Here is a 27330-nt window from a genome sequence, read left to right as displayed (position 1 = left end):
GTATTTATGAGCGCTAAGCATGTATTAAAAAGTCCATGTGAACGTTGCAGAATATGAAGAAAATATGGCACGGATAGTTTTTCTCTTCTCCCTAATTTTTGTTTTAGTTCATACATGATATAAGATTTCTGTAGCTATACTTTAGTCATGTTAGAATTATAGTTGTCTTATATTAACAGGCATCAGTGTAGTGCAATTTAGCCAGCAGTACAACTGCCAGAGCATACTGGAATTATTAGTCCATAATGCTTGCATAGTGCTCTTTATTTCAAAGATCTTAGTAACTTCTGATCTGTGTGGCAGTTATGCTTCAAGTAATACTTTTATATTATGTGTGTGTGTGTGTGTGTGTGTGTGTGTGTGTGTGTGTGTGTGTGTGTGTGTGTGAAAAAATGTACATTTAAATAGCATCCTCCCCTTGAGAATGCAGGAAAAGGCTTTTTAGGACAATGTGAAATAATTGTATTGAACGTCATATCTGTGGGGGAGAGCTGTGGATTTGCAGTGCAGATCTCCACTGTTGTGTTGAGATTCCCATTGACAGCCAGCTTGTCTTAGCGTGAGAGTGGCTTTTTTAATGTATTATTAAAATAGTCCCCCCCGCCCTCATCTCTCTTGGCTTTGATATTTTTCACCAGTAAAGTCTTCCCGCTCAGAGACATTTCCACAGCTGTTTCGCAGCCATATCAAGGCAGTCTCCACCTTCACAGAGCCTGCTGCCCAGAGAAGGGAGCATCAGAGGGAACAGCGCTCAGACATAAAGACAAGTAAACGGCTGTTCTGTCTCAGCTCTTTATTAAATGAACCAAGCAAGAGTCAAGTATACTTGACATTCTCCATTCAATTGGCAAAATACCACTTTGATACAGATGAACTATTCAAAAGCACTGACTGCCTGCTCTGAGCTCTGAGCTTTCTGTTGCCTTTTTTATATTTTTAATCTGTCTTCATGCTTTGCTTTAAACCTGGATCCCTTAACACCACTACTACAATGCTTCCCAAATCAAGCTACATGGATATTAAAATTCAAGGGCAGGTGCTGGCTGGGTCACAAATCGAATGGATGTTTGGCAGATTTGTGAACTTTGAAGTAACTTAAACATCTCATTCAAACCTCTTCTCTCCCTGGAGTCACAGGGCTATTGAAACCCACACTTTTCCGCCTGTGGCTCTAACCTCTAGATCCCATTACACTGACTCTGTCTGATTGAGTGACCCTTACTCGTCTGGGGTCCTGGTTGACCTGGTTGACACTATGCACTTGTTCTACCGCCAGTGGCTAGTCCTGCCCGACTTAGAGATAGTTAGAAAATAACCATTTTATGAGTCCTTGCAGTTCAGTGCTATGCCTTATCCTGACATTTACTACTGTGTCAAATTGTTGATGGTTTTTCCATGTCAAGACTGACATATTGAAGTTCAGGTCTGACTGTTTAAAAGATCACACCAGCTGGTTCATGTTCAGGTGGGGAGTATGTTATTAGCCATTTCACTGTTCTTTTGTAGGTTTATGTTTATTGGGAGCCTTGAAGTATTTGACCTAGTCCCCACAGTTTCACTTTATATACTGTGTTGACCTGAGGTCTCTTTGATATTGGAGAGAAATGTGTACAGTTTTTAGGAATTTCAAAGAATTCAGACAGTAAACTTACTAATTTTCCATTGGTGTACTTTTGGCCTAATCACGGCATGCAGTACCTTCAAGAGGTGCAGGATCAGCTCATTTCTAGGTGTCTCTAAGAGCTGATCTCTTGGTTGTTCCAACATTACAGCCAAAGCTGGAGGCTTTCATTTTTCTTCCTAATCAGGTTCCATTTGGTCCTAACTTGAGATGCACAAAAGTTGGTGTCAAGCCCGCTTAGTTTAAGCCACTCACAGAAATAGTTGCTTCAATTCAGGGATCTGGCACTGTGTAATTGAATACATTGAATGCTACTATCTCAAGAAAGGGTGTTTATTGTTTGTTTCTTTTCCTTTTCTTCTCACAGTACTCGGTCCCCATGCTGAAAGCCACTGATGTGTGCTAAAATTAATACAGAAATCTGCACAATGCCTTGTATAACTCTGTGACACAAGGGCCTATTCTCAGCAGCCTCCCCATGAAACTGCATTCCTTTCTGAACAGTTGCTTTTGAACTTGAGTGGTAATTGGGGCCTGATGCTAATAAAATGGACAAGAATGGGGAATTAATGCAGGCTGGCACCTCCACACAGAATCGCTCAGAAAGCACCTGGATTGCATCTTATACCGTGAAGCGATATAAAACGACAGGGCACTGTGTTAAAAAACGCATTGCCCTTTTTATGAGATGAGCTGTGAAAAACATAAAGGAGGGCAAAGAAAATCCTCCTGGTTATTGTATATTTTGTGTTCTTTTTGTCTTTTCTGTCTCTGTGTTAAATGAGTCTTGTTGCCAGTTGTTCCTGACCCCCTGATCTTTAACTGGGCTCCGACTGGGAACAATCCACTTTCACTCCACCACTTTGATCATGGCTTCAACGCATCTCGCATCCAGTTAACCACAGTCCTGCTCTGTCCATGCCCCCTGCAGCTAAACCCAACCAGAATGCTTTTTCCCCCCAAACTATGTACAGTTTCCCTGTGGTGAGTGGAGGAGGGGGGTCAACAGCTTGTCTTTCTTTCAAAGCAATGTCCTAATGACCATATGAAACCAACCAGCCTGAACTGAAACAGCCCTTCTTTGTTGGGCACAAAATTCTCTCCTTTATTTAATCTCTGTGCTTTTCTATCTCTCTGTATCTCTCTCCCATTTCTGTCTGCCTCTCTCGCTCTCTTTCTCTCTGTGTCTCTATCACTCTATCTCTTTCTGCCCTATCTCTCTTTCACTCTCTCTCTCTCTCTTCTCTCTCTCTCTCTGTCTTTCTCTCTCTCTCCCCAACAAATGGCTTTTGAAGTACAGCCTGGTGGCGGTTTGTTCCACGGAGATAGTGAACGGAAGCAAGCTCAAAAGTTCACTGATTAGCGGGAGCAATTACTTCTTACAAGAGCAGCTTACAATGAGCTGTGCACTGCTCACTTTCCCTGGGAGAATGTGCTGGCAGAATGAATAGGAATAGGCCGGGCTTGTGTTCAATGTCTCCATCTTGTTTGCTGCTGAGAGACACTGACAGAGCAGGCTCTATTTAATGAACTTAATAATGGTCTCAGCTTCGGAGAAAAAATTACTGAGATGGAAAATGCTGTATGTTTATTTTTTTATTTTATTTCTTATCAATTTCCTGCCCTTATCTCTAAAGAAAATTGTATGACAAATGCTAAAAAGGAAATTTATGACAGTGTTTCTTTTTATGTAGAACACACTTTACAACCAACATTTTTTCTGAAGTATCTGTAATTTAAAGTGGAAGATTAATAACAGGACAGAATGTACTGTGCTGCATCATTGTATTTGTATCTGCTCTTGCACATTTTTAACAAAATCTGAGAATTATATGTTAAAAGTTTTTTTTTTGTTAGTTTTTTTAACAACATAGCCAATCCACAGTAGAAAGTGCACTGCTAATACACGAATAACAAGGTGCCCTGCCTTGTTTGCACTCGGCTGTCATTTTGACCACTCATGTACCAGTGTTCATCAGTTCCTTTAACTTAAGCTGTGAATTAGAGTAACTGAAATAATTATTCACTTGAATACTTTAAATCCCCTTTAACCCCAATGTTAATTATATTTTTCTTCTCACATTGTGTGTGACCAGACCTACGATGCAGTTAGGCCCTTAATCGCACATTGTGTATCAAACACCACACGCTGTAAAGAGAATCTGGATGTAGTGCTGCGCTGCTTTTTCTTTTACTGCAAAACCTTTTTTGAAAAGAATATATATTAATATCATGGTATTGTAATGTGTTATACTATCATCTAATGTATTTGAACTGGAACTAGGAAACTATAATCCCTCCGTTGCTACAGATGTTTCAGAAAGACGTGTAAACTTCTTTTACACTAGAAGATTGCAGTCTGTCTCTACTGTGGTAACTGGGCTTAAGCTTCAGTCCTTATTCAAGTCTTTTGGTTTTCAAAAGCATGAAGCTACCAGGGGATTTCTCTGAGCTATTTCCAATGGTGAAGTAGAGCAATTTCTCCAATGCAGAATGTGCTCTTATCTTGTAAACAATGCAAACTACTATTGCCAAACTAAATGAAAGTGCGTTTGGGTGAGAAACAATAAAACGTGTCCCCTTTCCACACCTACATAGTCTGTACACCTTTACAACTTAAATTGGTTGTGAATTGTACTGAAGGGAAAACGTTTTAGAAAGCCACCCTGTTAGGCTTTATTTTTTTAATTGCATTTTTATGTTGATCGCTGGCTGAGCTGCATTCATAGTTGGCTTCAAAAGAGCAGTGAAAATGCCAAGCAGCGGTAATTTGCAAAACCAGCAGGAGAATCAACAGGTGTGTTGTAGGCTTGTCCCATTACCAAGTACTGGAGATTAATACTGCTGCAGACAGTCTGTGTGTCTATGTGTATCTGTCTGTCTGTTTGTATGTTTGTGTATGGGTGTGTTTGTTTGAGTGGGCATTTTTGCAAAGGTGTCTTGTACCCCTAGAGCTTTGGCTATAAAGATATATACCGTCCTGCTAGATCAATGTTGATTTGGGATGTCACCTGATAGTGTGGAAAAGACATGACTGTATCCTTAGAGCTCCTGAACAGTTTAAAACATCAAAGTTGCCACGGAGAGGTTCAAGGTTATTTATTGTATCACATATATGTGTAGACATGTATTTCATTCCTTCCCCATGCATCTCAATCGTGTCGGCAGGATCAGTGTGGCTATAATCTCTAGGCTTTAATCCGTCCTGCAGTATATCATTACTGCATTCACTTATGCTTGTGTAGCAACAGTTTGCCAGAGGGATGCACACAGTCATATAGACCAACTGCTCTGCATTCTCCAGTAATTTCACCCCTAGATATATAAGGCCAACAGGTGTGCACTTCCTACAAATACTCAGAGTAAATTATATACAGCAGTAAAGTGCTGAGGAGCAAGTGATGGATTTCTGTTTAACTATGGAGCTATTTCGTAACCCCTTATTATCATTAGGATACTTTATTTCTGCTTCCCGGCTCAGATCGTTACTTTATCTTTAAGACCAGCCAGCTGACAGAAGGGAAATGCAGCATTTATCAATGTTGAACAGGCTCTACACACATTAATGGCTTCCAGACGAAGCAGGGGACAACTCTAAATGATCTCAATTTCAGACTTGAATATTGGAGTCAGTCTCATCTTATGTTTGCTGAGGTAATTTGCGTGCCGACTCGGATGCAACACTAAAACAAGATCCAGAGCTATGGAAGCCTTCGCACAACAGGAGCCTGCCAATGTTTTACTGCTTACACCTAATGAAATGTATACCGATCGCCCCATGTAGTCCAACCTCAGCTGCGGCCTCAATGTTCTTAAAATGTTTCTTAAAAATCACAATCCAACCATTGGCTTTTAACATATTTTTTGTTTGTTAAGCAGTCTGAGAGTTGGCAGGCTCTGCTGGGAACTGGCTGTGGATACAGGACTGCTTCTTCAGCATTCAACCTGCTCTTAGCATCTTCGGACTGCAGTCAGCAGAGATCCAGGCTTCTGTGTCTCGTCTGCCAGGTGTGTTGTGTGATTGTGGCGTGGCATTAGCAGTGACTGGAAGATTGGCAGTTCTTGTTTTTGTTTTCTCATTTGTGCACAGGGCTACATTCTCTCCAAAAGGTGTCAGGTAGGGCTCCATTTTAATTTAATCTAAACGTCAGGCCTGGCTTAAGTGCTTTTGAATTTGGAAACCGCAAAGTGTGCTAGACCCAGGGTTGCGGAGAGGTGAAAGCCGCAGAGAAACAATTCCAGTAAATTTACCTCTCTTCGCAAAAGGCATTAGCTTGGGCTTTTTAGCTCCTGCCTACCAGCCATTAGCCAAACCTAATTTCAAGTGCGTTGTTTTAATAACTTATTTCAAGGGTCTGGATCTGGCTGGCTCCTGCTGAAATTAGATTTCCTGTCGCAGACCTTTATTCCACAAACGGTGGAAAAACTGCACTGTTGGAGAGAGAGACATGGGATATTGTGTTTTGTTCTCCTTCTTTATCCACTCAATCAAAGACTTGATGCAAGGTACAGAGGACACAAAGCATTTGAGGACTACAAAAGATGGGACAATGTTCCTCCAGCAGGGGAGCAAATCCACATTATTCTGCCAATGAATGGAGTTAACTAATAACTAATTTAAACACTTTATATTATGGTGTCATTAATACATGATCGGTAAATAGTAATAAATATTTCAATTTAAAAACTATCAATAAACCTTTATAAGTTTCCAGGCCCTATGCACAGCAGACGCTGGGTTTGACTGTAGATGGGCTCCCGTCTCTCTCGACTCTCCTCAGAACTCAGTGCACCTAACTGCACTCCCACACCTGCTTTGAGCTGCAACTGATAGAAACAGGTCTCCAGGTCAGATCTAGGCCACCTTAAACATAAAGGGCAGCTGAGTAAGGCACTGAGACAGGGTTTTTAATTAACGTGACAGCTGAGGAAATGCAGAACCCCGTTATGAAAGAGACTCGGGAACTTTTTTCATTAGAGGCACAGAGATCCTTTCTGTGTCTGAGTGCCAGCAAAGCAGATCAGTGGGCCATTAGAATCGCATGAGGCTGTGCAGCGAGGCATCTGCAAACAATTTGGTGCCATTGGCCCAGCAGCACATTGCGACAGCCATCTGTAGAGCAACTGACGAAGCACTCAAGAGAGACAAAACTGACTTCCGATGCCTATCAAATCTTTTTCCTTTAACGTGATTAATAAGAAGTCCTCTTGAATCTCCTGTTCCATTAGAGTGACAGGAAGTTTCTATGTGTGTTTGTTGTTTTTTTAAATTTGATTTGATTTCTTACATTCCATTGCCAATTCCGTTGAAAGTACAGAGAGGAGCCTTCACTGGCCAAGCTTCTAGTTTTTGCAGTTGTGGGATTAGGTTCTCACATAATTAACTGTGTACATTGTTTAATATAATGCACTATTCACCAATCTGGACCTAAGAGTGGTAGTTTTTCTATTTTAATTGCCCTCTCTTTAAGGAGGAAAAACAGCAAACTGATCAGGTGCTGTAAGTGTACCTGTTATGTGAGGGTTTAAGTATTGCCCTGCCCAGGTAAAGAAGCCACATCCGAGTCTGTAAGGTTATGCCCTTTAAAAGCTGAAGGGCACTTTTCAGCTTTTATAGTGATCAATTGCTTTTGGATTCACTGGTGCAGCTAATGTTGGAACTAGCCAACAGCTGGGTTCATCCCATACAGAAAAGGCATAAGAACAGTTCAGTGCTTCCACCATTTGACTCAGACTGTTCTGTGGTGCTGTGAGCGAGGCAGCGCTCTGTGGTACAGCAGTGCCTTACTGTCACTGTGAAGTAACACAACGTTGAGATGCTTGACTCCTGGTAGGCTGATAGCTGAAGGAGGGGGTGCTGGGGGAGGGGTGGCAGAGTGGTGTGTGTGTGTGTGTGTGTGTGTGTGTGTGTAGGAGCAGGGGGTTGAAAGAGAGGGTCCAGCAATGGAAATGTGCTCTGCGGCAGAATGTGATCCGCAATGTAGAGGTCACTGGAAGAAATCCGACCCCACCGAGAAGAAACCCAATCGCTTTTATCGATCAGAGCACAGTTCTGAGCTGCACACAATCTCTCTCTCTCTCTCTCTCTCTCTCTCTCTCTCTCTCTGTTTCAGCAGCTTTTAGTACTGAAGCATCCTCAGCCTGACACCTTTACCGCCTAAATCAGACCATCGGGAATTGTGAGGGGGAGAATGCCCACCCCATCAGGCTCCCATCAGACCTTGCATCACAGTGTGTGAGCGAATGGCCGTAGTAGTGATAGATGCCCTTTGTAATCATTTGTGCCCATAGATTCCTTCTGGGTCAATGAATAGTGTCCTCTGTGAACACAAGCTCCCACATCGGAGAATGGTATCAGGGCTGAATGAGTGGGAATCAATCACACCCTCTAAGAACAAATCCCACGGGTTTTCATCTGAGCAGTGTTGATGTCTTTACAAAATAATGTGCAAAGAGATAGTAAAGGCAATGCTTATACACAGGATTATGACTCTCAAAATCATGTATACCTTACACACACAAGGTAGTGACAAAAGCTTTATCTCTAGTGTGCTGTCTGTCATTTATATATCCACAAATAGCTGGAACATTGTGTATGTATCTTTCATAACCCTGCATGGTGTTGACCCAGTGTCATGATGTCCAACTCTATCATTGTTCCTTTGTCCAGTAAATCAACTGGAATGTGTTGTGCTTATGAACAGGCTGATGAATAACCCTGAGTCTTTCCTGCAAATTACAGAAAATGTCACTTGCCTTTTGTCGGAGCAAATCGATGCAGTGCCGTCACGTGGCTCTGCAAAGCAAACCTGTAGGACAAATGATAGCTATCCTTTTGCGCACAACATTCAGAATTAACTTCCCCCTGTGTACAGTAAACCCCACGGAGATGTTTTCAGCCTGTTTGCTTCTTTAAAAGACTGCAGCCTCAATCCTCTAGCAGCCGTGAATTAGAACAAATGATTCACAAAAACAGGGTGAGAATGAGAGCCAGCAATTTTACTGTAAGACCGCACAAACCAATCTTGGTGGAAGGAAAAGGTTAGATAGACTAGAGTTGGTTTGCTGAAGGGAATCATTGAGCTGAACTTTCAAACTCATGCACCGAAAGGTCTTCACTTGTGTGTGTCATACACTTGCACTAAGCTAACGGCCATCTCCGGAACATGGGCCTCACTGTTCGTGGTTCAGTCAGGGTTTTCAAAGCACTGCTAACGAACCTTGCCCCATTCATTCAAGCCATGCCACTCTACCCAGGCCCAGGGCAGTGGGCCATGGGCCAGCGAATAACTGCAACTGTCTGCCAGTGCAAATCTCCAGAATTTACAACCGGAAAATCCATGTGAATAGATGAAGTGTGAGCCTAGTTTAAGGGGCACACCCGCTGCCCTCATGGCTTGCCAAGAGGGGGGGATCGGCCGCAGAATGCAGGGAAACAGCATGGAGAATTCCAGGGAATCACAGTCTCTGATGTGTTAGTGTTTTTCACAGAGGATGCTATTCATTATCTAGTGCGGAACATGTGAGCGTCATTGCACATGAAGGGCATCGATCACTTCAAACATGAAGTCACACAATGTACTGCAGCCGAACACAAAAGAGACATTGTACTGCAGTGGCTGTACAGTTTGGTGAAGAGTGGCGGGTCATGTCACAGATACAAAGGTTATGACTGACATGGATAAGTTGATAGAAATTAAGTTAATAGATTTTTTTTTTGTAACACTTTATTTTACGTCTATTAAATGATTGGTTAATAACACAGTTAGGAACCATTAATAATTCAATTTATAAATTATTAATAAACATTTATAAGATATGATTTATCATTTATAAAACGTTTATAAAGTGTTACAGCTTTTTATATATATATAAATATATATACAATATATACAATATATATATATACAAAGACGGGTGACAAACTAAAGGAAAAACCTGAATAAATGAGTGGAGGAACATAATGAATGCAGATGCCTCCAAAGAGGTGTACTGCATGATACAATTAAGCAATTAACATCCTAGCATGCTCTGTGGCATGTATAAAAATGCTGAGCAGGCCCAATTGACCTCGATTTTGGATCAAGATGGCAAGAGGAAAGGATCTAAATGACTTTGAAAGAGGCGTCATTATTGGGGCATGAATGGTCATTCGATGACCGTGATGCTCATGCCATACTGCGATATGTAAGGGAAAACAGAAGAGCAACTCTTTCCCAGGTGACTGACAATGTCAATGCAGGACGTGATCAGACTGTCAGCAAGAACAGTCCATTGAGAACTACACAGAGAGGGATATTACAGTAGGGTTGCAGTGCATAAACCCCTCATTACAAAAACAAATGCACATTTGAGACTTCAGTGGTGCAAAAACCATAGGCACTGGTCTACAGAGATGTGGAAAAAGTAATATGGTCAGATGAGTCATCCTTCACCATATTCTCCACAAGTGGGCAAGTGCATGTGTGGCAACACCAAGAGAACGGTACAGGCCTGACTGCTTGACCCTTACAGTGAGGGGGTCAGGATGCTCTGTTATGCTGTGGGGGGCATTTTCCTGGAATGGTTTGGGTCCACTTGTCCCCTTAGAGGGAAGGGTCACTGCAAGTCATTACAAAGTTATTCTGAGTGATCACCTTTATCCTATGATGAAACATTTCTATCCTGATGGGAGTGATGACAATGCCCCCATCCACAGGGTATGAGGGGTTACTGAATGGTTTGATGAAAATTATTTGAATCATGTGCTATGGCTGGGTGGCACAGTGGCGTGGTGGTTAGTGCTACTGCCTCACAGCTCCAGGGTCCTGGGTTTGGGTCACCTGCTTTGGGTGCCTATCTGTGTGGAGTTTGCATGTTCTCCCTGTGTCTGTGTGGGTTTTCTCCGGGCACTCTGGTTTCCTCCCACCGTCCAAAGACATGTGGGTTGATTGGTCTTTCTAAATTGCCCTGTATGTGTGTGTTGCCCAGTAATGGACTGGTGTCCCGTCCTGTGTTTTCCTGTTGCGCCCTATGCCTGCCGGGGATTGGCTCTGGCTTCCCTGCGACCCCGTGCTATGGCCTGCACAGTCACCAGATCTCAACCCAATTGAACACCTATGGGAGATTTTGGACTGACATGTTACACAGCACTCTCCATCACCATCATCAAAACACCAAATGAGGGAATATCTTTTGGAAGAATGGTGTTCCATCCCTCCAGTAGAGTCCAGAGACTTGTAGAATCTGTGCCAACGCGCATTGAAGCTGTTCTGGGGGCTCGTGGTGGCCCAACACCTTACTGAGACATTTTATATTGGTTTTTCCATTAATTTGTCACCTGTCTGTGTGTATATATATATAAAGTGTTTGTGTGTTTCCTCGCAATTATCCCAATTAGAGTTTCATGTTGTGGACTCACCAGAGAACTGAACAAGGGGAGAATGCAGAGTTAAATCTAAGGGAGCTGTTGGCCACATCCGCCATGGCCATGTATCCAAACTCAGTGTGGAGTTGGAACACATATTTGGGAACTGAGTAGAAACAGATCCAGGACAGAGAACAGCTAGTTTGATGGATGTGTGGAACATGTTAACAATTTATCCTGAAGCTCCCTTTAAATCATAGTACCTTCTGAAAGTGCTTATGATCTTAAAGAAATAGACTTGGTAAGTTAAACAACTAGCTATGATCCATGGAAGCAAATAATAAATGGTTTATAAGTGGAGTAAGAACAGTGTGTACCTTGCAAATGTATAATCCATCATATTTATAAAAGAAGAGGGGGCACTTTCTTGAGCCTCACTGAACACTACTGCAATGATTTTTCCTAAGCTTGCTCAGACTTCAGTAAACTATAATTATGCTTTCAGATTATGTATTTTGTAGCCCTAGAAAATACCACTGTATCCCCCATGTAATTTCTTCATGTTGCTTTCACTATCACAGTGAGTTGCCTGCAATATGCTTCTATCTATTTTCTTAACTAAAATTAAATATATGCCTGCATTGGAGAATAGGGACCACATATCTTTAAACTAGCTTCTCAGGGTATCAGATACACATATGCATACACACGTTGATAAAACATAATGGGTGTCATGTTGTGAAATAGTGCACAAGTGCACATGTGTTATTCTGAACATGTTTTTCTGTATTTGTGTGTGTCTGTGGGTAAGTGTGCACATGTGTTTATGTAGCCATGAGGCTATCTCTGCGCTGTTGTCACATAGCTTCCTTTACTCAAGTTTTTAAATGGATTCACTGTGATTTGACCATAGTTTTCCAGTTTTGTCCAGTGGGTTCAACATGACTTTACCAGGCTTTACTACACTGTATCACAAGTAAACCATGGAGTACTATAGCAAATATGCCTTAGAGACATTTATCAGAGTATATCATGGTAAGCCCATGGTCCAGTGTAGTAAAGTAAAGGTGGCAGTGTGCAGTATTAGTCTGGGCTCTGGGTCCTGGGTTCAATCCCAGGTGGGTGTGGCATTGCTATTGTACCCTTGAGCAAGGTGCTTTCACTAGCTATATACACAGCTAATGCTATGTTAAAAGGAATGTGATATATTGTAAGTCACCATGGATAATAATTAATACGTTATTGACCCCATAGAAAACTACAGTAAAACCATGATAAAAGTGCAAAAACAGCTATGGTGAGTTTAATAATGTAAGCATGTATAAGGGCAGAAGAGGCTGTTTTCAGTTAGCTCTCCTCATGAACTCTCACGTGTGTGTTTGTGTCTGCCTGCTCAGGGAGAGCACCGAGAAACACCACGCACAGCTGGAGTCACAGCAGGCCTCACACTTTCAGTTATCAAATTACACAGGTGCTTCAAACCACATCTGCTCTGTCTTCTAATGAGACATAATTTTCTCTATATCTGTTTACATGCAGAATTGTTCTTTTCAGAAGGAATTGTGAGACTGTTCCTCTTTCTTTGTTTATATGACTGACGATTTACTTCAGAAACATTAAACAATACTTGCATTCCAACTTCCAATGGGCTCATTCCCCTGCCACTCACTAAAGCATCTGGGAATATGTACAGTATATAAACCACTGTACTCTGCACATAATTTTGAAAGTGCAGGCAACACAAGAGAATTTAGTTAATTCAATTTTTTGAACTTACATTTATACAGAAGATTGTGAATGTGAGGAGGGCACTTTTACAGTCAGATGAATCTGCTTAAATTAGCCTAGGAATATTGGTGTTTTTTTTTTTTTTTCAGAAGTATTGGAAGCTTCCTTTGATTATTTATTTCTTGATTGATAGATTTTTTATGCAGATCTGAATTACAAGGGTGGTTTGAAATATTCTCAACTTAATAGAAAAGGAAGTATAAAATAAATGGAAAATCAATTGATCTCTAGTAACTATCTAGTAAGATCTCTAGTGAGACATTAGCACTTTTTTGTAAACCAATATTTGCATTCCCCAATATGCTTTACAATGAGCTGGATTAACTTAACTGACTATAAATCAGGACAGGACAGAAGAAACTTGATCTTTTTCATTATTATTTAATTGGGTCTTTGATATGATCAATTGACTCACTTTAGGCTGTTCTAGTTTGTTCTATTCTGGTTCTTGACCTTTTCTATCTTGACCAGGGGTGGGCATACCTTGACAAACCCATTCTATTTCAACAAAGGATATTCAATCCAACCAGTATTTTGTGTTCAGTCCTGCAGAGGTTCACTTATGTCATAAAGGGTAGGCTGGGGAAAGAATCGACTGGAGGTGCCTAAATTGCCTGCCCCTGGCCTGTATTCTGTACTGGCCAGGCTGGACTGCGGAGATGGTGGCATCTGTACTGGCAGAACAATCATAAGTCAGTTTTCCCAGGGGCCTGCTGTCAAGCCACTCAACTGAAACCAGTGCCATTGCCCATACCCTTTCACCAGCACTGCATCGAAATCTGCATTTTAAGAGGCACTTCAGAAAAGTGTACCATGTAAAATTAATTTGGGAAAGATCAACTGGCATCGACTCTTAAAAAGAAAGAACTTGAATAACAGACATTAATTTTTGGTTTTGCTTAACATAGTCCCTCAGCAAATTAAGAGGAAAACTTTGAACATGTCCATGCAGATCGAACGTCTATCACTGGGAGTTCCTTTGAACTCCACACCCAGCTCCGCCTGTCTGTCTGCAGTACAGCCATCAAGAGTTTCAAAGGTCATGTCGCTCTCACCCTAGTGAACTCTGACCCCAACAGGACTCTGCATGTATCATCTAATGACCAGACTCAGTAGACAGGATCAGCGTGGGAGCTAATTATGACTGTTGACCTTTCCTTTGCACTACTATAACCTCCTCAGATGGTGAGATGGGCCATGACAGCCCCATTGCAAGTCATTTGTAGCTCTACAAATTATATGATTTATTATGGCAATTATTTTCTCTTATTTGATTACATACACTGATTCCTAGCTAATAGGGGTAATTGGATTTCGCACCAAATGTCATCAGGATTTGGACTGGAAATAAATAGACAGTGATGGAAGTGGAAGCATCTTGTTAGAGTCGAGTACTGTGGACAGGCCCTAACCAGTGCTCAGCATCACAGACCTACAAGCCTAAATTACAGCAGAAAATACAAAATAACACATCACAGTTTGTATAACACAGACAGTACTTTGAGACGTATCTTCAGCTGGACTGCTAAAAGCTCCACTCAGCATGAAATTAAGCACCCATATCCCAGTCAACACATGGGGAAGGTAAGCAATGAACAGCTTTTAGGAGGGCAATGCCTTAGACTTTTGAATGTGGCTTCTATGTGTTGCTGATGTTCCCTTTTCTTATATGTTGTAACATCTGATAAATTATTTTCTGTGCTATGAAGGAGCATGTAAAGTTGATGAGAAATCTACTATAGTTAGACTAAACAACTGGAAAAATATATCTACACATAGAAACATGAAGACAAAGTATCCTCAGGGTGATTATAGATTTGAAGCATTGGCAGTTGAGGAGAAATGTAAGTTAATGTAGCAGGTTTCCGGGACGTCCTCATTGGGGTTTAAGGAAAAGTAATGCTCAGCTCACAAGTGCTGGTCTTTGGTTCAGCTGTAACATAACGTTTTTTCAACAAAATTAGGCAGGCCGATCTCAGGGGGTCAGGATTTGAGATGGTTTTGAACAGTGCCAAGAAGAAGCTGGCTGGGTGCCTGCACTCTCTCCGTGCTGGAATGAAACCATTTTCCGTCATCTGTCAGTAAACACCCAGGGAAGCACAAACAGTGAACGCCACACATTCATCAGATCATAGGGAATGTTCTGATGAACTGGGTTGATCAGTGCATGCGGCAGATGCAAACTGATCTATAGAAACAAGACCATTTCATAAACGAAAGTTTTGCAATCCCCAGGGTCAGTGTAGTATGTGTAATTAAATCAAAAAGAATCTGTATTCCAACACATTTGCCTTGCAGGATATAAGTCATTTAGCTGAATTAATCGAAGAACAGTGCATTTCCCCCTCTCTGGCTTGTAAGTAGGCTACACCACAAAATTTGTTTCATTCACTCATAGTACAGTTGCTTGTTCTTTAGTGACCCTCCACCCACCCACCCATTACTCTAATAGTAATCAATGACGGGCCGTTTCCTGCCAAAATATCTGACCCTCTTCACCTCTGATGGGAGGCCTAGTGACTGCTATGCCAGCTGCTATCTCTATGAAAGCTCTGAGTTCTTTTGTTGGGACGATGGCAGAAATTACATTTATGGCCTGTGTAATGACAGTACCACCCACATACCAATAATGGTGTCCGAGTTACCATGAAATTGCAGCAGGATTTAAACATATCCCATCTTTCAACTGCACAGGCTTCCCCCTGTCCTGCCAGATAGGAGTCTGTTTATGTCCTTCAGAGGCAATAGAATTTCAAGTGTTCTTTGGATCTCTGACTTTTTATTGGAGGGTACACACACAGACACACACACTCACTGACACGCCCCCCAGCTGTGTAAGGACCCTCTGTAGGTAAAAGAGGATTTGCTTTTACAGCAATCCTACAACAATTAAGCTTAGCCATAGCTTTCCCCTACATCAAATACTGTCCACAGGGAAAGACAGACTGTGTAAACACAATTCCTTTTTTTTTATTATGATTTCCCCATTTTGAAACGGGCTGCTGGCTAGAATATATTATATAACTATGCTTTGATGGTTTAGAATTGGCCCAATATTACAGAATGTTACATATATAGCTTAATTTTATAACATTTTGTTTGAAGGTTAAAAAAATGTATGGAGCTTTGCTAGATACCCTGCATGTTTGTATGGTTAGAGAATATTTACTTCTAATCTGATTGTTTCCTGTAACATTGCACTGAGAAAAAAAGAGATGGAGTTGCACATTGATGTTGTCCTGAGAGAAGCCTTTCAGCCATCTCCACTTGATATGGTCCTATTCTCACAAGACAAGTAGATCATATCTCACTATGTTCAACATTTCTCTGGTCTTGTGTTCAGTGGTAGTTGTCACCAGTACTATACAAAATCATTTAGCATATAAATATAGTTCCTGAACTGTTATAAAGAATTGGGATGTGCCCCTTTTCTTAGGATGTCAGCCTTTACTTATAATAACTGAACAGCAGGACTTTTTTGTTTTTCCAAACTTTTAACGGCAGACACAAAACGGAGCAGGCACAAACGCATCTTCTTCAGATAGCTAGACAGCAGGGTGGCATTCTGCATGCAGACACTCACGTATCTGGGATGAAATGTATAACACAGGCAGAGAAATCCTATGGGATGAACAATCAGTCTGTGTTTTAACTTTCTACATTGTCAATCAGTTTGGTGAGTGTCACGTGGTAATCAGCAGCTGATGAGCAGGAAGTGAAGGACAATAGCTAATGGAAAGGGCCTTACCGCGGCAGATGGTGTCAGAGGTAGCGGTGCATTGTGCAATCTCAATCTCCAAGTCCTCCTCACAGATGGTGCAGGGCAGACAAGGCTCCATGGTGCTGTCCTGGTTTGAGAAGGTGCCTTCGGGACACTGTTCACAGATGGTGTCCATGTTGTTGCTGCAATCTACCAGCACCCCTTGGCCCTGGGGGCAGACGGTGCAGAGCTCACAGAGGCCCGTCATGTCATTCATGTAGTAGCCATAGTTGCAGACACAGATGGCATCGTTGGTGTCCGTACAGGGGGTACTCATTCGATACAGGCCAGTACACTGGGTACAGGGCAGGCAGGGCTCTGTGTGGCTGTACGACTCAGAGTACGTCTCACCTAAAGACCACAAACAAGACAGTTCAGAGACCACAATCATAAAAGCAAATTTACCAAAGGATGCATAACTCTTTAGCACAACACTGTTCCAGAAGATCAAAGATTCCCAGCTCTAGATGTGGGAGGTCACAATTGTATGACATCTCTCTGAATGATTACCAGCTGATACATTTTTATATATTTTTTTGCCAGTGTGATATATATAGGTCTTCAATGTTTAACAGATTTGACAAAAATGTATTAGCTCAATTTTCCATGTCTCTGTGACATTTATCGTGTGCTGGGTTCTTAAGGGTTATGAACTGGGAAAAAAAGATGAATCAGTGAAAAAGTGCATTAGGTCATTAACAGCGCAAGTGGAATGCAAACCTCAAGACAATGCGGACCTCCCAGGACTGATTTGGGCTCCAATGCCCTGTGCAATTCAAAACCATCTTTATTTCTTATTTTCTTATTATATTTTATTACCTTGGCTAAGGGGCAAATTAAGTTTGGAGGCAGGTGGTGGCTTGGGGGGGGTTGGATGCTGTAAATAATATATGCTAGGGTTTCTCTGGGGCAGAGATATAAGCGGTACAAATCCAGCCATCAATATTGCATGTTCTTATGGAATTATGTTCGGATATAATAGGAAACGCACTAAATTATGCAGAAGCACATTTCAGCAAGCAGCACAGGGAGGGGCGCTTAGGATAGCAAAGCTGGCATGGATATGACCCCAGAATATCATCCCTCGTGAAAGAATACAGTTCTTCAGACTGGCAGGCACTCAGGGACACGTTGGATCCCTTGGATGGTCTAGATCCTCACATCAGAGCTTCATCGCAATACTGTTTCATCAGTCACCTGCCACTCTAAACACTGTGCCTAAAACATAGTCTAGGTGTAAGTCTAAGCTCCCAAGGCCCCCCTCTTAAAATGTCCAGACAACTAAAAATAATCTTAGCTAAGCTTAAGCCAAAACTTTATATGATTATTAAAATAAATTGTTGCCCTTCAACTGCTATAAAACTGTCTTAGAATTGTTATATATATATATACACTCACCTAAAGAATTATTAGGAACACCATACTAATACTGTGTTTGACCCCCTTTTGCCTTCAGAACTGCCTTAATTCTACGTGGCATTGATTTAACAAGGTGCTGAAAGCATTCTTAAGAAATGTTGGCCCATATTGATAGGATAGCATCTTGCAGTTGATGGAGATTTGTGGGATGCACATCCAGGGCACGAAGCTCCCATTCCACCACATCCCAAAGATGCTCTATTGGGTTGAGATCTGGTGACTGTGGGGGCCAGTTTAGTACAGTGAACTCATTGTCATGTTCAAGAAACCAATTTGAAATGATTCGACCTTTGTGACATGGTGCATTATCCTGCTGGAAGTAGCCATCAGAGGATGGGTACATGGTGGTCATAAAGGGATGGACATGGTCAGAAACAATGCTCAGGTAGGCCGTGGCATTTAAACGATGCCCAATTGGCACTAAGGGGCCTAAAGTGTGCCAAGAAAACATCCCCCACACCATTACACCACCACCACCAGCCTGCACAGTGGTAACAAGGCATGATGGATCCATGTTCTCATTCTGTTTACGCCAAATTCTGACTCTACTATCTGAATGTCTCAACAGAAATCGAGACTCATCAGACCAGGCAACATTTTTCCAGTCTTCAACTGTCCAATTTTGGTGAGCTTGTGCAAATTGTAGCCTCTTTTTCCTATTTGTAGTGGAGATGAGTGGTACCCGGTGGGGTCTTCTGCTGTTGTAGCCCATCCGCCTCAAGGTTGTACGTGTTGTGGCTTCACAAATGCTTTGCTGCATACCTCGGTTGTAACGAGTGGTTATTTCAGTCAAGGTTGCTCTTCTATCAGCTTGAATCAGTCGGCCCATTCTCCTCTGACCTCTAGTATCAACAAGGCATTTTCGCCCACAGGACTGCCGCATACTGGATGTTTTTCTCTTTTCACACCATTTTTTGTAAACCCTAGAAATGGTTGTGCGTGAAAATCCCAGTAACTGAGCAGACTGTGAAATACTCAGACCGGCCTGTCTGGCACCAACAACCATGCCTCACTCAAAATTGCTTAAATCACCTTTCTTTCCCATTCAGACATTCAGTTTGGAGTTCAGGAGATTGTCTTGACCAGGACCACACCCCTAAATGCATTGAAGCAACTGCCATGTGATTGGTTGGTTAGATAATTGCATTAATGAGAAATTGAACAGGTGTTCCTAATAAACCTTTAGGTGAGTGTATATATATATATATATATATATATATATATATATATAGTACTGTGCAAAAGTTTTAGGCAGGTGTGAAAAAATGTAAAATAAGAATGCTTTCAAAAATAGATTATATTTATCAACAGAAGAAAATCTAAATCAAATCTATATTTGGTGTGACCACCCTTTGCCTTCAAAACAGCATCAATTCTTCTAGGTACACTTCACAAAGTCAGGGATTTTGTAGGCATATAGTCAGGTATATGATTAAACAATTATACCAAACAGGTGCTAATGATCATCAATTCAATATGTAGGTTAAACACAATCATTAACTGGAACAGCTGTGTAGGAGGAATAAAACTGGGTGAGGAACAGCCAAACTCAGCTAACATGGTGAGGTTGCTGAAGACCGCTTACTGTCAAAAGTCAAGTCATACACCATGGCAAGACTGAGCACAGCAACAAGACACAAGGTAGTTATACTGCATCAGCAAGGTCTCTCCCAGGCAGACATTTCAATGCAGACGGGTTTCCAGATGTGCTGTCCAAGCTCTTTTGAAGAAGCACAAAGAAACGGTCAATGTTGAGGACCGTAGACGCAGTAGTCAGCCAAGGAAACTTACTGCAGCAGATGAAAGACACATCATGCTTACTTCCCTTCACAATCGGAAGATGTCCAGCAGTGCCATCAGCTCAGAATTGGCCGAAAACAGTGGGACCCTGGTACACCCATCTACTGTCCAGAGAAGTTTGGTCAGAAGTGGCCTTCGTGGAAGACTTGCAGCCAAAAAGACATGCCCAACTCAACTATGCATGAAAACACAGAAACTGGGCTGCAGAAAAATGGCAGCAGGTGCTCTGGAATGATGAGTCAAAATTTGAAATATTTGGCTGTAGCAGAAGGCAGTTTGTCTGCGAATGAGGTTCCTTGCAAGTTTGGGGCTGCATTTCTGCAAATGCAGTTGGGGATTTGGTCAGAATGAATGGTTTCCTCAATGCTGAGAAGTACAGGCAGATACTTATCCATCATGCAATACCATCAGGGAGGCATCTGATTGGCCCTGAATTTATTCTGCAGCATGATAACGACCCCAAACATACCGCAAAAGTCATTAAGAACTATCTTCAACGTAAATAAGAGCAAGGAGTCCTGGAAGTGATGGTTTGGCCCCCACAGAGCCCTGATCTGAACATCATGGAGTCTGTCTGGGATTACATGGAGAGAGAGAAGCAACTGAGGCTGCCTAAATCCACAGAAGAACTGTGGTTAATTCTCCAAGATGTTTGGGCCAACCTACCTAGTTCCTTCAAAAACTGTGTGCAAGTGAACCTAGAAGAACTGATGCTGTTTTGAAGGCAAAGGGTGGTCCCACCAAATATGGATTTGATTTAGATTTTTCTTCCGTTCACTCACTTTGCATTTAGTTAATTGATAAATATAATCTATTAACATGTCTATTTCTGAAAGCATTCTTACTTTACAGCCTATTTTCACACCTGCCTAAAACATTTGCACAGTACTGTTTATATATATATATATATATATATATATATATCCATCAATTTTCAAAACCACTTATCCTGGCAAGGGTCACAGGGAAACTGGAGCTGATGCCAGTAGGCATAGGGAGCAAGGCAGGAATACACCCAGGACAGGACTAGTCCATCACTAGGCAACACACACACAGGACAATTGAGACAGACCAATTAACCTAACCTGCATGTCTTTGGATGGTGGGAGGAAACCGGAGTGCCTGGAGAAAACCCATGCGGACACAGGGAGAACATGCAAACTTCACACAGACAGGCACCCCGAGCCTCAAACCTAGGACCCTTATTGCTGAATTTGTACTAATATAGCTCCTAGAACTAAGTTTATCAAACTAGGGTACCATTTTGGTTTGAGCTAGGGAACAGTATTGTGTAGAATATGACAGAGTTCTACACAGTACTAAAGTTAAATGTATTTCAAATTGACTGATCCTGATGTTTATAAGTCTGCAAAAAGTTTGGGGTCATCAGGCTTAGAGATCAGAAACATGATCTGTGTGTAGATTAGTATGGAGTTTAGATCTCTGTACACATTTTCAGTTAAAGTAAGGTTGACCATATTTCACAGTTGGCGGAACGAGAGGAAGTAAATGCAGCCTTTTTGAAGTTAATTATGCACAGATTATGGAGAACAGAGAGTATTATTATGAAATACATTATCAGGCCACAGGCAAAGCCCATGCTTCTTCAGCAGTGACTAAGGGAGTGGCAGCGCAGACTTGACCGTAAGAGCTCTAGTCACAGCAGTGGAGCTGTTTAACTTTTGGGTCTAAGACACAAATCCAGTGACGCATTATAAAAATCAATCAGCATTGTGCCCCGCAACACTGTTAGGATAGTCTCCCGTCTCTGGGTAATATTAGGGTTTCTGCACAGGGCTGTCTTATAAAACTATGGTGGTTACACAGTCCCTGTTAAAAGCAAAACCAAACATTTTCCAGACAAATCCTCCTGAAATACGGTGATCTGATCTGAGCATACGTGCAACTGAATGGGAACTGGCGACCACTGGCACACACCATAACTGTGCAGAAATCCGAAGCGAATTGTCCCGAGTCATGCTCATGCTGGAAACCTTAGTGACGATTCCACCGATAATCTGACGGAAGGCATTAAAGAAACTGGAAGTGCCAGTCGGTCAAAGAAAAGGACACAACTATTTGAATCTAACACACATAGATTTCCATCTTGACTGCAATAAGCTTGCCAAAGGAGGGCTATTCAGTCTCATCACTTGTGCTATTATTTCTCACCCCCCAGTTGTTACAGATTTGAACAGCAAGGGGGTTTAGCAAGTATTTGATGTAATGCATATTCAATTAATGGGGATTTAAACATAGGACAGTTTATTTTCAATACAGTTATTTTTGCTAGAAAGATGGGCTAAATTCCAATGTAAATAAGCCCCATAATATGATGAGAGTTGAGACTTTATAGAACAGGAAAAAACAGGGTCTGTAAACTGTAAGCTTCTCCATGTCTCAGCACTGCACATCCTCAGCCCTGTTTCACACGCAGTCAGTCCCGAAGGGGAGGAGATCCTGCACTACAGGCTATCATTACCCAGTGCCTGGGATAGTACGAGGGGTAATCCAGTTATTCTGCCAACGGATCCCTTGTATGTTCCATAATTGACAATTTCCCACAGTCTAGGCTATAGAATAGCATAGAGTTAATGGAATGATTCCAGAAACTCAAGCTTTTCATTTCTAGGGGTTGGGCAATACAACCCCTGCGCTGGCTCGGCTGTGCTGTTTCAGGAGCTGAGGTGGCCATTGAGAAGAACAGCCTAGTTTTGCAGTATTCACAGACTGCTTTTCTTCAAGAAGCCACTGGCGTTGCATTGTGGGGAGGCTAACAGATGCACACTATTCAGTCCCTCAGAATGAGTAATCCGGAGGGGAGCTGAATAGTGCTGATTAGGGTGATGCAGCATTCCCCAACAGGTGCTTGACATTTTTTTGTTTGTTTGTTTGTTTCCGTCTCCTTCCAGTTTAGCATCTGAAGCAGCTTTTCATCACTGTCACAGCAACAATGTACTCTGTGGCACTCCATTTTGCACTGAGGCTGTCACCTTAATAATGAGCAACAGAGTACTTCATTAGAACCTGTTATTTAGGCCACTGAAGCACTCCAGTCTCAGTTTGTACTCGAAACGCCAAACACACTAGTTTTAAGCCCACTTCCTGCATTGTCTCTGAAGCACACCTTAAGGATGACACCTAATCACTCCATCACTCTGGGTCTCAGTCATAATACTGAGATTCTACATTCCCTGCATTCCATAACTATAGGAAACGCACAATCACTGCCTTCACTCATCAGGAGGCTGTTTTCTCCGCTATCTGCCACGACACAAACACTCTCCAGTCTCAGGTGTTTATTAAACAAATATTCTCCACCACATTGATGCCTCCATATGAAATTTGAGTGTGGAAATTTAACTGTTAATTTTTGCACTATTGCACAAATCTTACACAAATTGGCCTTGCTTTCGCTACTGAGCTTGGTCCTTAGAAAAACTTTGAAAAGCACACTGCCTTGCCTATATTTAACTATCACCAGGGAAACGTTTCTTTCCCAGCGATGCAAGGGTTAAGTTATGCTCCGCTAAACGGGTTTAGTAGCTGTGTGGGAATCTGAGCCTAATGCAGTCTGGCAACCAGCCAGGGACAGCCATTCCACTCACCCTGTGGCAGTATTAGCAAATAGTTTTCTTGGCATGAGAACCATGCGTGAAAGCGTTAGGGAGAACACCACTCCATAAAGTCAGGGGGATGACTTTACACACAGGGACCTGTGTGACACCTGACATCTCTCTCTCTTTCTCCACTCTCTCTGTCTAGCTACACCTTTCATACACTTAGTGGCACTGTGGGCTATGTGGAAAAAACTCAATCAGGTTGGAACGTTCGCTGCAATGCCTTTATTACACACAGCGTGGAGAGGAGCAGTGAATCAAGGAGATTCCAAAGTTGCTCTGACTCCATGCTAAAAGTCAGAGCCTTTTATAAACAGAGGTCAAACTATCTTCTGGCCTGACCCTTGGCTTGACCTTATCTTTCTTAAGTATACAGTGAGGGAAAAAAGTATTTGATCACCTGCTGATTTTGTACGTTTGCCCACTGACAAAGAAATGATCAGTCTATAATTTTAATGGTAGGTGTATTTTAACAGTGAGAGACAGAATAACAACAAAAAAATCCAGGAAAACGCATTTCAAAAATTTATTTGCATGTTAATGAGTGAAATAAGTATTTGACCCCTTCGACTTAGTACTTGGTGGCAAAACCCTTGTTGGCAATCACAGAGGTCAGACGTTTCTTGTAGTTGGCCACCAGGTTTGCACACATCTCAGGAGGGATTTTGTCCCACTCCTCTTTGCAGATCCTCTCCAAGTCATTAAGGTTTCGAGGCTGACGTTTGGCAACTCGAACCTTCAGCTCCCTCCACAGATTTTCTATGGGATTAAGGTCTGGAGACTGGCTTGGCCACCTTAATGTGCTTCTTCTTGAGCCACTCCTTTGTTGCCTTGGCTGTGTGTCTTGGGTCATTGTCATGCTGGAATACCCATCCACGACCCATTTTCAATGCCCTGGCTGAGGGAAGGAGGTTCTCACCCAAGATTTGATGGTACATGGCCCCGTCTATCGTCCCTTTGATGCGGTGCAGTTGTCCTGTCCCCTTAGCAGAAAAACACCCCCAAAGCATAATGTTTCCACCTCCATGTTTGACGGTGGGGATGGTGTTCTTGGGGTCATTCCTCCTCCTCCAAAGACGGCGAGTTGAGTTGATACCAAAGACCTCGATTTTGGTCTCATCTGACCACAACACTTTCACATAGTTCTCCACTGAATCATTCAGATGTTCATTGGCAAACTTCAGACGGGCCTGTACGTGTGCTTTCTTGAGCAGGGGGACCTTGCGGTGCTGCAGGATTTCAGTCCTTCATGGCGTAGTGTGTTACCAATTGTTTTCTTGGTGACTATGGTCCCAGCTGCCTTGAGATCATTAACAAGATCCTCCCGTGTAGTTCTGGGCTGATTCCTCACCGTTCTCATGATCATTGAAACTCCACGAGGTGAGATCTTGCATGGAGCCCCAGACCGAGGGAGACTGACAGTTATTTTGTGTTTCTTCCATTTGCGAATAATCGCACCAACTGTTGTCACCTTCTCACCAAGCTGCTTGGCGATGGTCTTATAGCCCATTCCAGCCTTGAGTAGGTCTACAATCTTGTCCCTGACATCCTTGGACAGCTCTTTGGTCTTGGCCATGGTGGAGAGTTTGGAATCTGATTGATTGATTGCTTCTGTGGACAGGTGTCTATTATACAGTTAACGAGCTGAGATTAGGAGCACTCCCTTTAAGAGAGTGCTCCTAATCTCAGCTCGTTACCTGTATAAAAGACACCTGGGAGCCAGAAATCTTGCTGATTGATAGGGGATCAAATACTTATTTCACTCATTAACATGCAAATCAATTTATAACTTTTTTGAAATGCGTTTTTCTGGATTTTTTTGTTGTTACTCTGTCTCTCACTGTTAAAATACACCTACCATTAAAATTATAGACTGATCATTTCTTTGTCAGTGGGCAAACGTACAAAATCAGCAGGGGATCAAATACTTTTTTCCCTCACTGTACATAAAGTAAAACATTTGTGAGAAAGGAATTTCTAGCTATACTTCCACAGCTATGCAAATAATACAACTTCTTCATTGTCCCTAAGCAAGTTTAAATTTAATAAACCTATTGGCAGATTAAGTTTTTGAAAAGGCTGTTAGGTAAGCTCACCCAGTTTTTGGCAACTAAGCAACATTTGGTTTTGGGACAATTATAGCATAAATCATTTACATGGTAAGCATGCTTGACAGAGAGATGACACACAGGTGTGGAACATTTTCCAGTCACAGACATTATTGTACTGCCGTGTCAATCCGTTCTCAAAGAGAATTAGTCTGAAGTTTTACACAGATGGCTTACCCTCTTTTATAAATGCTAGAGTGTCTTCCCAGGTGTTCCCATGGTGTGAGAAACAAAGGAATTAGTAGTTACCAAGAGTTATCCAATTATTTCAACTGAGATGGAAATGGCAGTAAGGTGAGGTGGGCACTTTGGGTGACACTCACCCCTCTAAGGGAATGGAAGCTCATCTTTGGTGGAACAGCAGTTTTGTGCAGGTGTCAGACCATTTAAGTGGGACATTAGTACTGGAGCTTTTATTGTAATGATGGGGGCTATAGCAGAGCAGGCTGGGAGTTGTGTGGAACTGACAGGCTCCTGACCTGAGACTGTACTTGCTTCTGTGTGTGTGTGTGTGTGTGTGTGTGTGTATGTGTATGTGTGTGTGTGTGTGTGTGTGTGTGTGTGTGTGTGTGTGTGTGTGTGTGTGCGCGTGTTCAAGGTCATGGAGAACAGCAGCTACTGCATCAACAGCCTATATTTAGCCATGCCTGAGTTTTCAGCATAGGGCACAAGTCCATTAATTGATCTGTAATTTATTTGTTTATGCCGAGGTGTGTTGATGGCTGTCTAGCCTTATGGACATGAGTTAAGAAGGATGCAATCATTTCTAAATTGTATTTTAGCCAAACAACATTTAAGTGTTTTTTTTTTCTTAAATTAAATTAGAATAAAATGGCATCAAATGTGTTTTGGGGTTGTACTTCACAAATTAAATGAAGTACTGTGCTGTGTTTCTTAAGCGTTCAGGCTGATTTATTAGCAAAACGCTGGATTAAAAGTTAGATATGCAGTACAAATAGCCCTGAAAACAAAACTCATAATGCTCATAATTTGGAAAATATGTGTTTGTTTCTTATGGAAAGCAAAGAGAAACAGAGGTAAGCCAGGTAGTAGAAATCAGCATATACTGTAGTGCTGTTGACCGCTATGGCAAGGGTGATGATGCGATGATTTCGACTGGATTGCAGCTTGATAAAGTACTGCAGGGAGGGCAGGGTTGAGGTTAGATGATGGGGCTGTTGAAACAATCTGCAGAAGCAGCAGCTCCTCTACAGCTCCTGTGCACAGGGGTATTGATTATCTTTATCTGTAACACAGAGTCAATCGGTGTGGATCTTCTGGCTCAGGGAGACCGACATGGACCACTTGCAGTCAATTTCAATTATCTAAATGCTCTCTGTTATCTTCTGAAGAAGAGAAGACTGTGCATAAATAAAGTGCATTTGCTCCCTCATGAGCTCTCTTTGCCCTCCCACTCACAGGTTTCATATACATACATGAAAATGAATGTCATGCAGCTGGATTATATTTTCACTGTGCTGAGGGTCAATTTAAACAATTTTTAGGGGGGTGAATCGCTATGAATTTTATCAAGCATTTGCAACCCCCAACACATTTTTGTGCACCCAACAGTGTGCTGCAGCACTGAAAAGTCTTTACTGGTCACATAAGGGATGTGATGCGATAGCAGTAGACTGGTTCTTTAACACGGTGGTATGGAAAGTAGCCTTCACATCAAATCAATCAGTCACAAACTACCCAGCTGTGCTGTTAAAGCAGAATCTCAGGCATTCTTAAAGCAGGTACTGAATGGGATTGTGGGCTTGATTAGCTACCTGCCACCACACAAACACCATGCACTGAATGGTCTCCTTTAGTCCATCATCAGTAGGTTCTGATGTTCTTTATGACCCCATGTCCCAAAACTC

At 42.0% G+C, this 27330-nt stretch overlaps 1 protein-coding gene across 1 annotated transcript in view; it reads right to left on the bottom strand.

Annotated features, from left to right (window-relative positions):
- LOC136740495 (tumor necrosis factor receptor superfamily member 16) overlaps window positions 1–27330 on the bottom strand; it is a 55939-nt gene that overhangs the window by 17145 nt on the left and 11464 nt on the right. The window contains exon 3 of the mRNA XM_066698442.1: window positions 16504–16866. Within this exon, the coding sequence (XP_066554539.1) occupies window positions 16504–16866 (363 nt within the window). The remainder of the gene's footprint in view (window positions 1–16503; window positions 16867–27330) is intronic.

The sequence above is a fragment of the Amia ocellicauda genome, chromosome 3, assembly GCF_036373705.1.
Source record: "Amia ocellicauda isolate fAmiCal2 chromosome 3, fAmiCal2.hap1, whole genome shotgun sequence".
NCBI classification, from domain to species: domain Eukaryota; kingdom Metazoa; phylum Chordata; class Actinopteri; order Amiiformes; family Amiidae; genus Amia; species Amia ocellicauda.
This window is presented reverse-complemented; position numbering and strand designations above follow the sequence as displayed.